General features: G+C 40.5%; 2 protein-coding genes across 8 annotated transcripts; both read right to left on the bottom strand.

Moving 5' to 3' along the window:
• Positions 1-2: 2 nt before the first annotated feature.
• Positions 3-941, bottom strand: LOC110188479 (uncharacterized). Its single transcript, XM_020958209.2, has 3 exons — positions 406-941; positions 150-304; positions 3-83 (listed from the first exon to the last, which is right to left on the bottom strand). The coding sequence occupies exons 1-3, from the start codon at positions 842-844 to the stop codon at positions 3-5; spliced, it is 675 nt and encodes a 224-aa protein (XP_020813868.2). The 5' UTR covers positions 845-941.
• A 337-nt stretch (positions 942-1,278) lies between these two features.
• On the bottom strand, positions 1,279-14,059 carry PKD (serine/threonine-protein kinase D3). 7 transcript variants are annotated; one of them, XM_020958324.2, is made up of 8 exons: positions 13,749-14,059; positions 6,796-7,270; positions 5,502-5,646; positions 5,258-5,395; positions 4,964-5,148; positions 2,949-3,930; positions 2,126-2,863; positions 1,279-2,066 (listed from the first exon to the last, which is right to left on the bottom strand). In XM_020958324.2, the coding sequence occupies exons 2-8, from the start codon at positions 6,919-6,921 to the stop codon at positions 1,870-1,872; spliced, it is 2,511 nt and encodes an 836-aa protein (XP_020813983.2). In that variant the 5' UTR covers positions 6,922-7,270; positions 13,749-14,059; the 3' UTR covers positions 1,279-1,869. The 7 variants fall into 7 exon arrangements, with proteins under 7 accessions (XP_020813983.2, XP_086688075.1, XP_086688074.1 ...); XM_086831949.1 differs by having other exon boundaries at positions 13,865-14,056; XM_086831948.1 differs by having other exon boundaries at positions 13,326-14,040.
• Positions 14,060-14,295: the final 236 nt, after the last annotated feature.

The following is a 14,295-nucleotide window of genomic DNA, read 5'->3' as shown; positions in this document are numbered from 1 at the left end:
TCTTATGTTCGCTGGACAACTTCCGGAGTAAGGCTGAATCCGGACAAAGTGTAATGCTTGCTCTTCACGATCTTTATCACTTGCTGGAATTTGAAAAATAAAATAATTAAAAGATTTATTATTCTTAAGTTGTTTTGTCGGCAACCTACCATGACCAGTTTGATGAGGAAAACTGCAAAGGTGAGAAAGTTAATGGTCATAATGGCCGCCTCGGGTGGGAAGTCTATATCCGAGTCATCCAGCAATCCACGGCGACGTCGCCTTTTCCGCTCCGGAGGCTGCCAAAGTGCCGCAAATTGTTGCTCTGTTTGGAAAATATACACATATATACATTTAGAAAACACATTTTTAATCTTAGATATCCGATAAATAATAAATTATATATTAATTTCCATTTTAACGCACCAATTAGTCGCATAAGATTGTCACGTAAATTTTGCAGCAACTTTATCTTCTTGCCAAAGTTAAGGGCCGATTTATTTATCCAGGTCTTCTGCAAGGTCTTAAGGAACTTGAGAAATCCTTGCATGCTGGGCAATTCGATGCCATCACCATCCTCTGAAGGCTGCTCGGTGGTCTCCTCCTCGCTTGATTCCCCACCGACATTTTCCGGCGCATTTGACGAGTGTCTCCTGGATGTGGTCTCCACTTTGGGGGTCACCACCTCCACATTAAGGTTCAGTGGTGCCCTTGTGGAGCTCATCATTATCTGTGGATTATTGACACCAAATCGCTCTCGCTGATATTCTAGCCATGCGGCACTGGGCATGCTGAAGTCATCTCCCTGATGACTGATCCCGTAGAGAATTAACAGAAGAAAACACTGTAAGACACTACGAAACATCTTCTTTGGGGGATTGCTTCTCGAGAACTAATAGGAAAAAGTGTGGAAAAAGTCTTTTTTCCCAAAGGGTGTCACCCGTTGCAGGCCAGTGCTTTTATGTGCTGCAGTGACGCTGGAGTAGATTAAGACAACCATGTGGATGACAAGGAAAAAGTCTACAGTCAAGAGTAGTGCAAAAAACTTGGAGAATTTAGATTCTTTAAAAAGTGTTTTTTAATTAGTCTTCTGAGTCTAAGAAAATTTCGTCTTATGACTATTGAAGCTGAAGGAGCCACTAGGTTCCCATCCAGGCTTTAACTAATCTTCATTTATCTCTCAGAGATTTAAAAGATAGCATATATTCTGTGAGTTCTAACAAATGTAAGCAAGTACGATTACAATTACCTATTTTCCTGAACACATCTGTAAAGAAGTTGAAAAAGTGCACGCACCACTTAATTGTCAAGCATTGTTTATTCAGCTATATATATTTTCTCTGCCATTCGTTTTTTTTTTTGTGGTTGGATGTGTTTCTGTGTCTTATGGCAATTGGTTCTAAGCTGGATCTGAGCTCCACCGCAGTTACATCTGGGCCTATGTGGTGTATATATCTTCCGTGTAGTGTTATTCATAAGAGTTGCCTTTAGGTGGTTAATCAATTAAAGCTATCGACTAATTTTGATTCTAGAGAAAAATTTAGCACACCGAGTTGTAAGTTTTGAAGTATTATTCCATTTGTTAGCAGTTATCGAAAAACGAAAGTTAAAGAGAATATAGGATAAACTTATGGGCTAGGCATTATGGTTGTACTGCTATTTGATGTGCCGGCAGAGATGGAACCGCATCCATTTCAGGGCCTTGTCGCTCATCGCCTCCGATTTGCGCGAATCTCCGCAATCCGAGAGCCTATGGCAGCCGGCGCAGTCCGCCGGAGATGGACGATAGCTCTCGGTGGTGATGGTGGTATTGGTGTTGCTTTTGACGGTCGCGGACATCTCCATTATCTCGGTGGTGCTCTCGGTTATCTGCCCGGATTCACAGCCAGGTCACATGTCACCAGTGCAGTCCCAGCGTATGTCATCCGCCTCATGGGTTAGGTAACGTCCACCACCCACCTGAGTCTCCAGGTTCCGGAGGTCCCGGTAGGTCTGCTTGTCCTGCAGCCAATAGTGCTGCAAGCTCTTGTCCACCGTGTATCTCTTGCGCTGTTTCACCTGCAGCAGGTTGTTGATCAGATCAATGGCTGGGGAAAAGGAGCAAGGTTATTTAGAGTTTTCACTATAGATTTCCATCACCGCTTACCATTGGAGGAGATCTCCTTCCACGGATTAGGTGGATACATAAAGGCTGCGTTTTGTATTTGGTCATTGATGTCCTCCTCTTCGTTGAAGGGAAATGTGCCGCTCAAGCTCACATAGATAATGACGCCCACGCTCCACATATCCAAAGACCTATTGTAGCCCTTGTTCCGGAGCACCTCGGGGGCAAGATATGCCGGTGTGCCAACCACCGATCGACGGAAGGACTTCTCGCCAATAATGCGAGCATAACCGAAATCGCAGAGCTTCACCTGCGGGAACTCGGCATCCGAGGAGAGCAACACATTCTCCGGCTTCAGATCGCAGTGGACTATATTTTGCGAATGCAGGTACTTGAGGGCAATCAGGATCTGGGTAATGAGGAACTTGGTCACCCTTTCGCTCAGACGACCCCTAGAATGTGACAGGATCATCTCGAGCATGTCGCCCTTGAGCTTCTCCATCACTACGAATATCCGCTCCGGCGTCTCGAACATCCGTTCCAAATTAACAACTCCAAAGTGCGTAATGTTCTGCAGGATGGCCACCTCGTTCTTCAGCTGTGCTTCCTGTTTGGTGGGAAAGCGGAGCTTATCGATAACCTTAATGGCCACCTCCCGCTGCGTCTTCTTGTGCACGCCGCCATAGACCACACCAAACTGGCCGGAGCCCAGCACTTCGTCTGGAAAGATTTGGTACAGCTGACCCATGTCCTGTACTTGCTCCTCTGACTCGCAGCATTCTGAAAACAGAATTAAGTTGTTTTTTAGGTATTATCCTGGAATCCCCTATGACCCCCCATTAGTTTCCACAATTACCCTACTCACGTGTGTTGTTAACGTGCATAAAGGCCTGCCGGATGCTCGTCTCCCAGCTCTTGGCAATGTCACTTCCAATGCCACTATCCGGCGGCGGCAATCTCACCGCCTGCTCCTCCTTGGCCCCTACCTGGGGATCCTGGCCCACGAAATAGCTAAGGTTGGGCAGGCGCAGCTCGAAACAGTAGTTGGATTCGGGTCTAGGATCACCCCGATGACTCTCGATGGCCAGGAGCTCCGCCAGCGGCAGCTCCTTGTGGTACTTGCTGCCCTGTTCCGAGACAAAGAGCGTTATGGTCTTGGAGTCCAGTCGCCAGTAGTAGCGCTTTACGGCCTTGTCCAGCGAGGTAAAGTGCACCAGCCAGCCCTCCTTTAGGGCCTGACCACCGCGCTTTTTGGTGTGCTTCACGGACTGGACGATTCTCATCAGCGGGATGTTGGCACTGGGCGATGAGGAGGTCGAGGACTGCGATTGCTCCGACTGACCGTCACTCGACTTGCTGGTATCACCGCCACCGCTTGAGTCGTCTCCCAGCGCTCCATTCACCAGCTCCGGCGGTGAGTTCTGGGCATTGGTCAGGGCCTTGGGTGCTTCCCGGGGTCTTCCGGCCACCAGATTAACTCCGCCGGACGTTTTGAACTTCCCGTAGTCTGTACCCGATCCTGGGCCCTCGTCACAGTCACTGTCGTCGAACTCCTCGCGGAAGAAGTTGTCCCGCTCCTTGGCTCCCGCTTGGATCTGCAGCTGACTAAGCTGCGCCTCACCCGTGCAGTCATGTGGCACCTTGTCCATGCACTTTTTGTGCGTGTTGTACTGGCAGTCCCGGCACTGGAGTCCCTGCTTGAAGAGGCCCTTTAGGAGTTTCTTGCACAACTGGCACACCGTGGGGATGCCGTAGGTGTGAACCATGAAGGTGTGCGGAATCCGGAGTCCAGTGAGTCCGTTCCGGCTGCCCGACGAGTGTGTGCGCTGGTGGCGTCCAGGAATATTCTAAGAATTAAGTAGAATTAATTAGCAATATGAAGTGGCGCTGAATGGATGGTTTGAGATGGGGTGTCCCCATTTATGTCCCCGATGAGACTGTTGCTAATGTTAGTAATTTGCTAAAAATGTAATTTTATAGTTATGGGTAGTGTAATATTTAACCCTAATTCTGTAAAGTATTTATCAAAGTTACCTAATTTATGGCTTAAATTCTATAGTGTTTAGCTTAATTTTATTTGTTTTAATTTGTCAGATATGAAAATGATGTACATTTTAGACAAATGAAACTTATTTCATGAAGTGTTCGGCTTTAAAATAGTAATCTATAAAAAGTGTCCAAAAAAGGTTATTGAAAGAGACATTTGTCTCTAGAAATTAATATAGATTTGGTTTGCAAAAAAGTTTAAATACCTTTGTTTAAACTTTATCAGTAAGATAAATTGATTTCCAAGTATCAAAATTTATTGGAAACCCAACCAACATTTATAAATGTTCTAAAACATAAATTACAAACTCAAACTAAACGAAAACAATCTAAAATTTCAACTGCAACTTTTGTCCATCTGAATAACCATTCATCAAATGTCAATAACAGCTTTTATGTAATTTAAACCACAACAGCAAATGTAAGCAATTTCCCAGACACTTTCCACATTAATTTCCTGGCGCCTTAAGCATTTCCCTCTGAAAATCCCTGACGAGTATTCAAAAGAGTTTAATATGTGTGCACAGGATAAAAGTTTATTGAACAAAATCATAGAAAATAATACAAAGTAAAAGTGTGGCGCCACGTTAAGTAAAATTTTAAATACTCGTAGGATAACCGGAAACTGTCAACCATCACCCTTACACACTATCGCAATCTCACAAACACGCACACACGCACACACACACACACACATCTCTAGCTCGCATTCTCGAAGGATACAAGGACACAATGATATAAAAAAATAGGAAGGGACCGGAACCCTCCGGCTCCTCTTCTTTCTGGCTGTCAATTCTTAATAATATCATTCATAAGGTCCGACATGCGCTTTACCAGTGAGCTGCTCGAATCATTCCGCCCGGTGGAGTCCTCCGTGGAGACGAGTGACTGCTGGGAGCTGCCGGACGGGCTGCGGGGAGCCTGGAGCGTAAAGGAGCGTCGCGAAGTGGCGTCATTCGACCGGCTGCAATTGTTTGGTATCTTTACCACACAACGCTTGTGATAGTTTTGCCCGCATCCTGTGGATGGAAGTGGGAGTGGGAGTGGGGGTGGGAGTGGGGGTGGGAGTGGGTTTTTAGTTCGAGGATTAGTCGGTTGCAGTTGCATTTTCATGGCCTTGCCACATACCATCGCATTTAAGACCCTGACGCACCAGACCGAACAGCATCTCGCCGCAGAAATCACAGAAGGTCGGTCCCTTGTAGGAATGCACGTTCAAACTATGCGGCTTGAGGGTCGGCATCTCGGAGGTTGGGTACAAAATGGCTGCAGAGAGAGAAAATAAGGTTACTTGGTGTTTACATATATTCATTTTAAAAGGGTTTAGGGATTTAGTTTAGTTTTTATCAAAATGCTAACAAAGTTTACTCACGACTGGCGGTCAGCACAATTTCCACGAGCGTCTCATCGACCACCTCCGCTGCCGAATTGATGATGTGCAGCACATTTGGTGTACTGTAGTCGTGGACAAACAGGAGTATGCGTTCCGACAGATACGTGAGACCGCTGTCCGGTATCTGAAAATGGCCAAAAGCAGAATAGAAATATGGTTAATAAGAAGAGCACGAGTTTCCCTCAATCACAATCGCAGAGCGACACTGTCCATTTGCGATGTTTGGGCTTCATTTAACGCTCATTTTTGCATCGGACGTGGCCATTATCATATCATATTCATATCTTAATTGATTGGCGATAAGATCCAAGCCCCAGCCATATGTACAAAATATCATATTGATTTCAATTGATACGGAACAACAATGCGGAACTCAGGAATTTAACATTGTTGCAAAATGCTCTAACAAATTAAAAAATTGTATTATTTTAATCACAAAATTTAGTTGTCAAAATAACTGAATGCAGTTGGAATTAAGATAGTTTGAGGTCGAGAGCTAACCAAATTACTTGCTTACTCTACTCAAAAGCAGATTGCTGCTGTGGTACGCATTTCCGGACGGGAGGAATACCGGAAGATAGGGAGCCGTGCCAGGAGCAGATGTCGTGGCTATGGCTGTACGGAGCACCACCAGTTGCGGCTCAGTTAATTGAATTGGCCATGGATAGCTGCCCGTGAGCGACGCAGGCCAAGCGGAAATGAGTCCATGCCTATGTAAGTTGGACTAACTTAATGAAATAAAGCAATTACTGTGCACACATACATTTATTAATCCCGCCCTGTACTCTTGTGTACCCTTCTCGTGCTAGTTAGAAATACAGTGGCTAAAGGCATATTATTTCTTTTTCATGGGACAGTATTATATAATAAACATTAAAAGGAATTATCTTCCTTGGCCGAACCTAAGGAAAAACTCACAGAATTACTCTCGGGAAGTAACTTGAGGCTTTGTTAGTTTCCCACAGGGACTACTGTATGTTTATTGGCTAACCAAAGTTGGTTAGAAACTATTGGCCAACTGTGCACCGTATGTTGACTGACTTGCCTTCTGACTGTCGGTAAAATATTTTACCATTGACATGACAACTAAGTTGACTTTTGCATAATTAACGAAATGGCCAAATGGGTCACCACCTTAGGTTCTCACTCCGGCATTTTGCTCAGGAGCTACATATATCAGGAAGGATTCAATATATATCTAGCTATTTTCTTACTTTTTACTTTAAATATATTCTATTAAAGTATAATTCCCACAAGAAAAGTCACCTCTCACCTTTGTGTTGATGAAGTCACAGGCCAGGTCCTTGAGTGACTTGAGGGTCAGGGTATTAGCAGGCACGCAGACTGCATCACGGACGCTGCCGAATTGAAAAAGAAAGGTGACTTCCGGTCCTTCCATGATAACAGGAACGTTGCCGACTCCGGCACCGCTTCCGCTACCGTTTGACGCGCTGTGATTTCTCTGGACCAGGATTGCAGTGGTTCCGGAGATTCCCTCCTGTCCTGGTATTTCAATAAAATTCCTTCACCGCTTTTCCGCTTCGCTGGCAGTGATTTCTCAAAGCTTGGTGACTGCCCCCTACTGGGATTTTGTTATTTTGCTATTGGAAAAGCCAAGGACGAATGTAAGTTTTATGGTATGCTTTTAATGCTTCTGTATTGACTGCGCTTTGGATTCGATTTGCGGACCAAGGAATCCAGTCGGTCACGGTTCTAAATGTCCGCCGCCTTTGGGTCATAGAAACCAACTGGAATGATATGGAAAGAAGTGGAAGAAAACCTTTTAGTTTGACGAAAACAGTACTTTACCTAATGGTTGAAATTATTTCAATTAGAATGCAATTTGTTGGGCTAACCAATCAAAGGTATAAGTAGCCCAGTGCAGAGGATATTTATTCAATTGAAATGCTTTTACAGGTTACAAAAAAATCAGTATTGTTAAAAATTGAGCCTTATTCGCAAAAGAAATTTAAGGCTGACAAACCTCAACATTCTGCATGGGTTTCCCCTAGTTTAAGGCAAGAATCCAGATGGGAAATCTAGTTCAACTCTAAGGGGACTCTTTTTTTTTTTTTTCTTGTGGTAATGGTTAAATGTCACTGGAAGAGTATCCCCGCACTGATATCAAATTATATTGATGGACTGACTGCTAACGAGTAAGTTAGTAAGTTAGGTCATGGAACGTGTATCACTGAGACAATGGGGCCATAAATAATCCTCCAATCAATTAGCCGATTCAATTGCCATTACGTAGCCCTCTTGACTAACCGTCTGTGTGCTGTACACACCCGTCATTATATTTTTTTATACATATTATACAAAAATAAAACTGGTTGTTAATTGCGATGAGAAAAAACTGGACTCTGTTGGGGAGATTTGAATTCTTTCCAAGTTTTTTTCAAGTACTCTGCCCATGTGTGTGTGTTGTGTGACCCATTTATGGAGTGGAGTATGGTGTGTGGCACATTAAAAAATAATTAAAAAATCATGACGGAAAATATGTGTTGGCCATGAAAGGAACGCCAAGAGATGTAAAAGAAAGGGAGAGAGAGAGAGGAATGAGAAAGAAAGCTAATTTCATCATGTCGATTGTACATATGCTCTTGAAAGATATATATAATAATTTTCTACTTATTTGTTGCCATTGGAAACAGATTTCATTTATAGTTTCTTTGGAAATGAATTTTTACGAGCAGAGGCAGACAGATTTAAGTACAAATGCATAAAGAAAATAATAATACTCTGATTTTATAGCTTTCAATAATTATATGATCTAGAAACCACAAATACTATATATATTCCTTCTCCTATATACAGGCCTTTAAGTTATACTTTATATTTGAATTGTTTTTAGTATTACCAACTTTATAATACCCTTCTAAAGGGTATACAACTAAAAAGAACAACAAAATGAAAGCCATGAAAGAGACTCGGCAACTTTCTAAATTTGTATCTGAGAGAGTCTTTTTCTTTTCTGGATTCTCGCTGGTTGTTGTTTTTTAAGTAGGTGTATCAGTCAAAAGTCGCAGCTGGGAGCTGAGTGCGTTTTGAATTTCAATTGAGGCTGCTTTCTGCTTGCTGGCATCTGGAAGCGGAGGAGGCTGCTCCAAAAAATCCTCAAGTGTTTGGCCCCAAAAAAAAAACAGAGTCCACACAATAAACGAGAAATAGCTGAAATTGGAGCACAAACAAATGACGCAGCATGGCTTAAAGTCAAGGCTAAAACGCACACTCAAACACACACACACGACGCACATATTAAGATACTTCAGCGGTATCCATGAGATACATTTGGCATTTACATAACAACTCAAGCAACAAGCTGCCGTTGGCCCTCGGCGAAATTCCGTTAATAATTTATTAGGCAAATACACACACATCTGAGAACATTTTCACCGCCTTGCATCCAATGGATGCCACTTGGCCATGGTGACTAAGCCGAATTCTTCCTCTTGCCTCGATTTTACTTCCACCACACACTACTGATTCCTTGGTGCTGCCGCCGTTCTAGTTGCTTTATTTTTTGTTTTTGTTGACTATTATTCTTCTATGCGCTGCAATTTGATGTCACTGCCATCGCCGCGGCACGTTCTGAGTTTGTTAAGCCAAAAGAGCAACTGACTTGGCCAACTGAATGCCAAAGCCGCCGCTGCCGATGCCGATGCCGGAGACCCAGTCCCAGACCCAGACCCAGTCCCAAGTCCCAGTCTCAGTCCCCTCCCCCGTCTCTGTCTCTGTCTCCAATGCCTGTCCGAGACCCAGACATAAACCCAAACCTAAACTCAAACTCAGACCCAGTAGCCAGCGCAAAAGCAACTCAAAACCCGTTTTATTACACTGACAATAAATTTAGTGAAGCTACAAGGGATTACAGTAACTTTTAAGTAAACAATTTTAGTTAGTTTTTATCGAATAAGAATGAAAATTCAGCTTCTAGTTCTAACATAGTATTTATTTGTATAATTATATAGCAATAATATGAAATAATTTTGACATAAATCTTAAATTTATTTTATTAAACTATTTTTTTTTTTTTTAAGTTTTATGCTACTTGAATATATAGGTATAAGTCAAAGGAGAATACTCTTACCATATGTAGTATATAATTATAGGCCCGTCTCCCATTTATATGCGTTATGTCCGCATGTCCTTTATGTCCGTTTGTCCGATATGTCAGTTGTGTCCATCTGTCCGTTAAGTCCGTTTGTCCGTTATGTTCCTATGTCGCCCTTTAGTTCCCCTGACTAACTTTGCCTGGGTCTTAGAGACTGTCAGAGCTAGAGCTACCATGTTTGGAATTTTATATCTTATTTACATCATATATCAATCATATATAACCAAATCATAAATTGAAATTAAAATCATAAGTTTAAAAATTATTTTATGGCATGGTCAGATGCCTTTTAAATTTAGTTTTTACTTGATCTATTTATATTTAAAATAATCAATTTATTTAATATATAATTTGTCAATCTTATTATTATATTCAAAGATATTTCTCCATGTGTATTTTGGCGTATAGAGAAAGACTTGGCATAGCAAAACGAAGGAGAGAGAAAAAGAGAGAGAAAGAGAGAGAAAGACAGAGACACAGAGGCACAGGGACAGAGATGGAGCTTGTGTATGTGTGTGTGTGTGTTGATGTGAGACATGAACCAAAGCACTCGACCCGGCATAGTCTTACCCCCACCCCCTAGACTCTCTCCCATTTGTTGCCCAGTTTGTTTGTTTCCTTTGTTTATTTGTTGTAACAGCCGCGCTCTCCAATTTCCCCCCTTTTGGCCCCTCATAACACCACAATAGGGCTTTCTCCCCGCTCTTACTTGGCTTCAGTTTTTTGCACTCTTATCCGCCCCCCCGCTGTCCCCCAATCCTCATCCATTTAACGCCCATTTTCTTCGCTCGCTGTCATTGTCAAGGCTGTGCGAGAAAAACTACCTGTGCGGGGACGGGCGGGGAGGGCATGGTTGTGGTTCTGTGGCTTGATAAGCGATTTTCCCGTTACCGTTAGCCGGCCCCAGGGCCAAGGTGAATTCCTTTTCAGCGACAACTAAAAGGTTCCACCAAGGCTGCAGCCGTTGTGTGTTGTCTCCAAGCACAATTCCATAAATTAAAAAACAACAAACCGGTGGCAATAGAAAAATTTGAAGTAATTTAAAGTAAACAAAAGAAAACTTAATAAAGAAATGTAATATATATACTCTTAGTATTTTTATACTCTTGCAAGGGTATTATAACTTCCATCAGAAGCTTAAAACGCAGTGAAGGAATAATTTCCGACCCAATAAATCATATATATTCTATGATCAGCATCAATAGCTGAGTCGATCTAGTAGTGTCAGGGCAAAAAATAAATTTTTGAAAATTTTTCAAAGTTTTAAAATTTTATAAGGGGCTAAATCATTAAAATTTTCAAAAATTTACAAAAAATTTAATTATTTTTAAATTTTAAATTGAGTAAGCAGATTTATTAGCCTAATTAAAATTAACATTATAAAGCTTTCCGAATTAAAATTAATGCATTTTTGACTTAGTAATGATCGATTTAAAGTTGGACTTTTTGAGCCATGTCTCTTTTTTACTCTTTCTTCAATGAATTTTAAAAATTTATAATATTTATAATAGTTATAAATTAAAAAATATCTATTAATCATCTTGACTTTTAAAAAGAACAAATTACGAAGCACTTTCTAAATCATAAATACAAAAATAAAAAAAAAGTATTTGAATATAGTCTGTTTAGGTCTATTTAAGTTCTTAAATTCCTAAAATTCAGATGTATATTTATGCATTAAGTTAAATTTATCTTGGCTAGAACATTAATATATTTATCTTCTTAATTACTGTTAATCCATCTTGACCTAGTTTGAAGGTTAAGCAAAGAAAATAAAAAAAGATTTATTTTGATTCGCTTAAACTTAGTTATAAATGAGTACGCAAACATTCGAAATTTTTAAGAATTATAAGAATGCTTAAATTATTTTTAGATTAATAGGTGATCAATAAATTTTAAAAGCTCAATGCCAAAAATGCCAAAATAAATTCAGTTCATTAATTGCGGTCTTCAAATGGCAAACATATTGCATTTTCAGACTTGCTGCTTGTGTTGAAACATGAAAATCTTTACATGAACTTGAATATATATTCAAATAAGCAAATAAATGTTTTAATTCTTAAATAGTTTTTCAAGTCATCTTTATTTAAAAATATGCCTTTTTGCTAATAGAGACATATCTTTGGCTTTTTATGGTTTTTTTTACTTTAGCTCCCACTGCCTTCGGATTGCTATCGGATGGCTTTCTTGTTCTTTTGGAGATTGTGCCACCGTACTCACATGTTTATTTGGTTTGAATATTATTAGATTTCTCGATTCATGTGAAACAAACCCAAAAAGAAAAAAAAACGAAATAAAATGCAAATAGACAAAGACGACGCAAAAGTCGCGCGCTTTGTACTGATAAGAGATTCGTAGGAGACTGGGCTACGGGGCGGCGATAGAGAGGGGATTCAAATGGCATCATCATTATCACCATCAGAAGCAGCATTATCATCATCGATAGATAATTAGCAAGGTGATAATAATTCAGAGCTGAGCACGAGAACGAAAGCGAGAACGAGATGCGATGATGATGCCACGACAAGTTCAAATTCCACTGCGGGTGGAGCCCAGGCGAAAGCCATACACAGAAGAGAAATGTGTGATCAATGATCTAATAAAGTATTCGATAAGACTTATTACTAATAAAAAATTACTACTAAAATATGTACTTTAAGCTGCATTCAAGGCAATCTTTTAATGATACAAATATTAAAGTACATTCATATAATGAAAAACTTTTGTATATCTTTAAAAGCAATTCATTACAGAGAAAATAATGCTAAAATAAGTATGCCAAATTTAATAATGTTTTAATTTATAAAAATCGGTTTTAAAAACCTCTGAGTTATTAGATTATTTATTAATAAGAATACGTAAAAGTTCTATAGTTCCATTGAAAAATATAAACCTAAATGCTAATAAATTATGATATTAATCAGAAACTGTCATAAATCATTTTCTAAGCGTTATATTTCACACGAACATTGTATATTCCAACTCTAAATTGGGAAATGGTACAATAGTTTTCCTCAAAGTTTTTCTGATGGTATAAAATCTCGAGGGAGGTACATAGATGCGATAATGGGACCAAGAGTAATAGTATTCCATGTTAAGTGTGTTTGCCACAGGCTGACGCACCGGCCATAAATACCAAGGCCAAGGAACAACTCGAATGTGTTTTTGTTTGCTTTTCTAGCTCAAGTGCCGGGCGGGGCGGAATGGAGGACACCAAGCGGGCGGTTCTCCGGATAAAAGGAGCAAATAAATATTAACGGGCGCGGGCGCAGACAAACATTTGCATTGGAGCGTGGCAGGACAACAGTACAGTACAGTACAGTGGCTACTCGGTAAATATTATGGCCTCGAAAGTTCAAGTGATTTATTGGCAGCCAGGATCCATTGGGGAGTCATAAATATGCTATATAAATTTTAAGCAAAATAAAGCAACGAAATACTGACTTAGTTTTTACTTTGAATAGAATTTCGGGTAAGAAGAAGTTGCAGTAGTAGCTTAGATATATATTTCCTAATCACTTGAAGCTACTAAATAATTAATATTTAATTTTGTGTAGTAAATAATTCAGTATCTTCATTAAGAGCATAAAGTACAAACAATAAAGCATAATATACTATACTTAAAATGGTTTATTTTCCAAATATTATTCATAAATCAATGTTCCTGATAATATATGTTTTTAATTTACCCAAATATGATAAATTTCGTAAGGAAAACTTCCAACATCACGTATCACGTACAGAAATTAACAGGGAAACACACTCCACTTATTTGCACAGGATGATATAATAGCGGGAAACGTCCAAGGAGCCACCAAGTGTGTGGCACTTAAACTTTATTGTTTCTCCAGGAAAATTTTATTCATTCCATTTAATTTCTTTTCTGGTGGCGTCACTTGACGACTTCGCCTTGCCCCGGACTCAGTGTCGATTATTTTTTACACTCATTTAAGATGCAACACTTGGCAAAAATACACATATGTATATGAATATATATATAGACTTGTTGAAAATTTTCTTGCAATTAATTTGAATAATTAATATGCACACAAACACACACACACACACACACACACACAAGAAGTCGAAGCCGTAGCTAGATACCAACACACCTGCACTTGTGCCCCATTTCCCGGGCGCGCTTTCCTTAGAATTTTCAATATTTGTATGGTGAGTGTGTATGTGTGTGTGCCGTAGTATTTTCTTTTTAATTTTTCTTTTTTATTACTCGTGTGGCAGCATCGTGAATGTGTCCACACGTTGCCTTTGCTTTTTGTCGCCGAAAAAAAAGGTTAACGAGAAAATTTCGCACGTTTGCACTTCGCCTCGGCCACCGCGCAACTGAAGCGAAATTTTCAAAAGCAATCGCAAATCGCAAAAATCAGCAGCAGCGGCGGCGGCGGCAAAAGCAAAATCCAAATGGAATCGCCGAGCTCAACTCAACTCGGGCTCTCGTGCTCCCTGCTCTCTTTTCTCGAAAATCTCCCCCCCCCCCCAGAGACATTCTCCGCGAGAAGTCGGACAGCACAGTTGGCGGGAGAATTCAAAATTTTCGGGATGCTGATTCCAAATACCGCATCACTTTACAAATTCTTTCAACATTCCGTTTGACGCGTTTCCTCAAAGCGCTTTTATTTTATTTTATTTTCGCTCTTCGAT

Source organism: Drosophila serrata, unplaced genomic scaffold (genome assembly GCF_035046125.1).
Source record: "Drosophila serrata isolate PLE 108 unplaced genomic scaffold, ASM3504612v1 contig_241, whole genome shotgun sequence".
NCBI classification, from domain to species: Eukaryota; Metazoa; Arthropoda; class Insecta; order Diptera; family Drosophilidae; genus Drosophila; species Drosophila serrata.
This window is presented reverse-complemented; position numbering and strand designations above follow the sequence as displayed.

Coding starts and splice junctions, on each gene's coding strand:
- LOC110188479 (XM_020958209.2), bottom strand. CDS start 844: ATGTTTCGTAGTGTCTTACAGTGTTTTCTTCTGTTAATTCTCTACGGG. Junction 305..405: donor CAATCTTATGCGACTAATTG/GTGCGTTAAAAT, acceptor TTTTCCAAACAG/AGCAACAATTTGCGGCACTT. Junction 84..149: donor TCCTCATCAAACTGGTCATG/GTAGGTTGCCGA, acceptor TTCAAATTCCAG/CAAGTGATAAAGATCGTGAA.
- PKD (XM_020958324.2), bottom strand. CDS start 6,921: ATGGAAGGACCGGAAGTCACCTTTCTTTTTCAATTCGGCAGCGTCCGT. Junction 5,647..6,795: donor GTGACTTCATCAACACAAAG/GTGAGAGGTGAC, acceptor GGCCATTTTCAG/ATACCGGACAGCGGTCTCAC. Junction 5,396..5,501: donor AATTGTGCTGACCGCCAGTC/GTGAGTAAACTT, acceptor CTCTCTCTGCAG/CCATTTTGTACCCAACCTCC.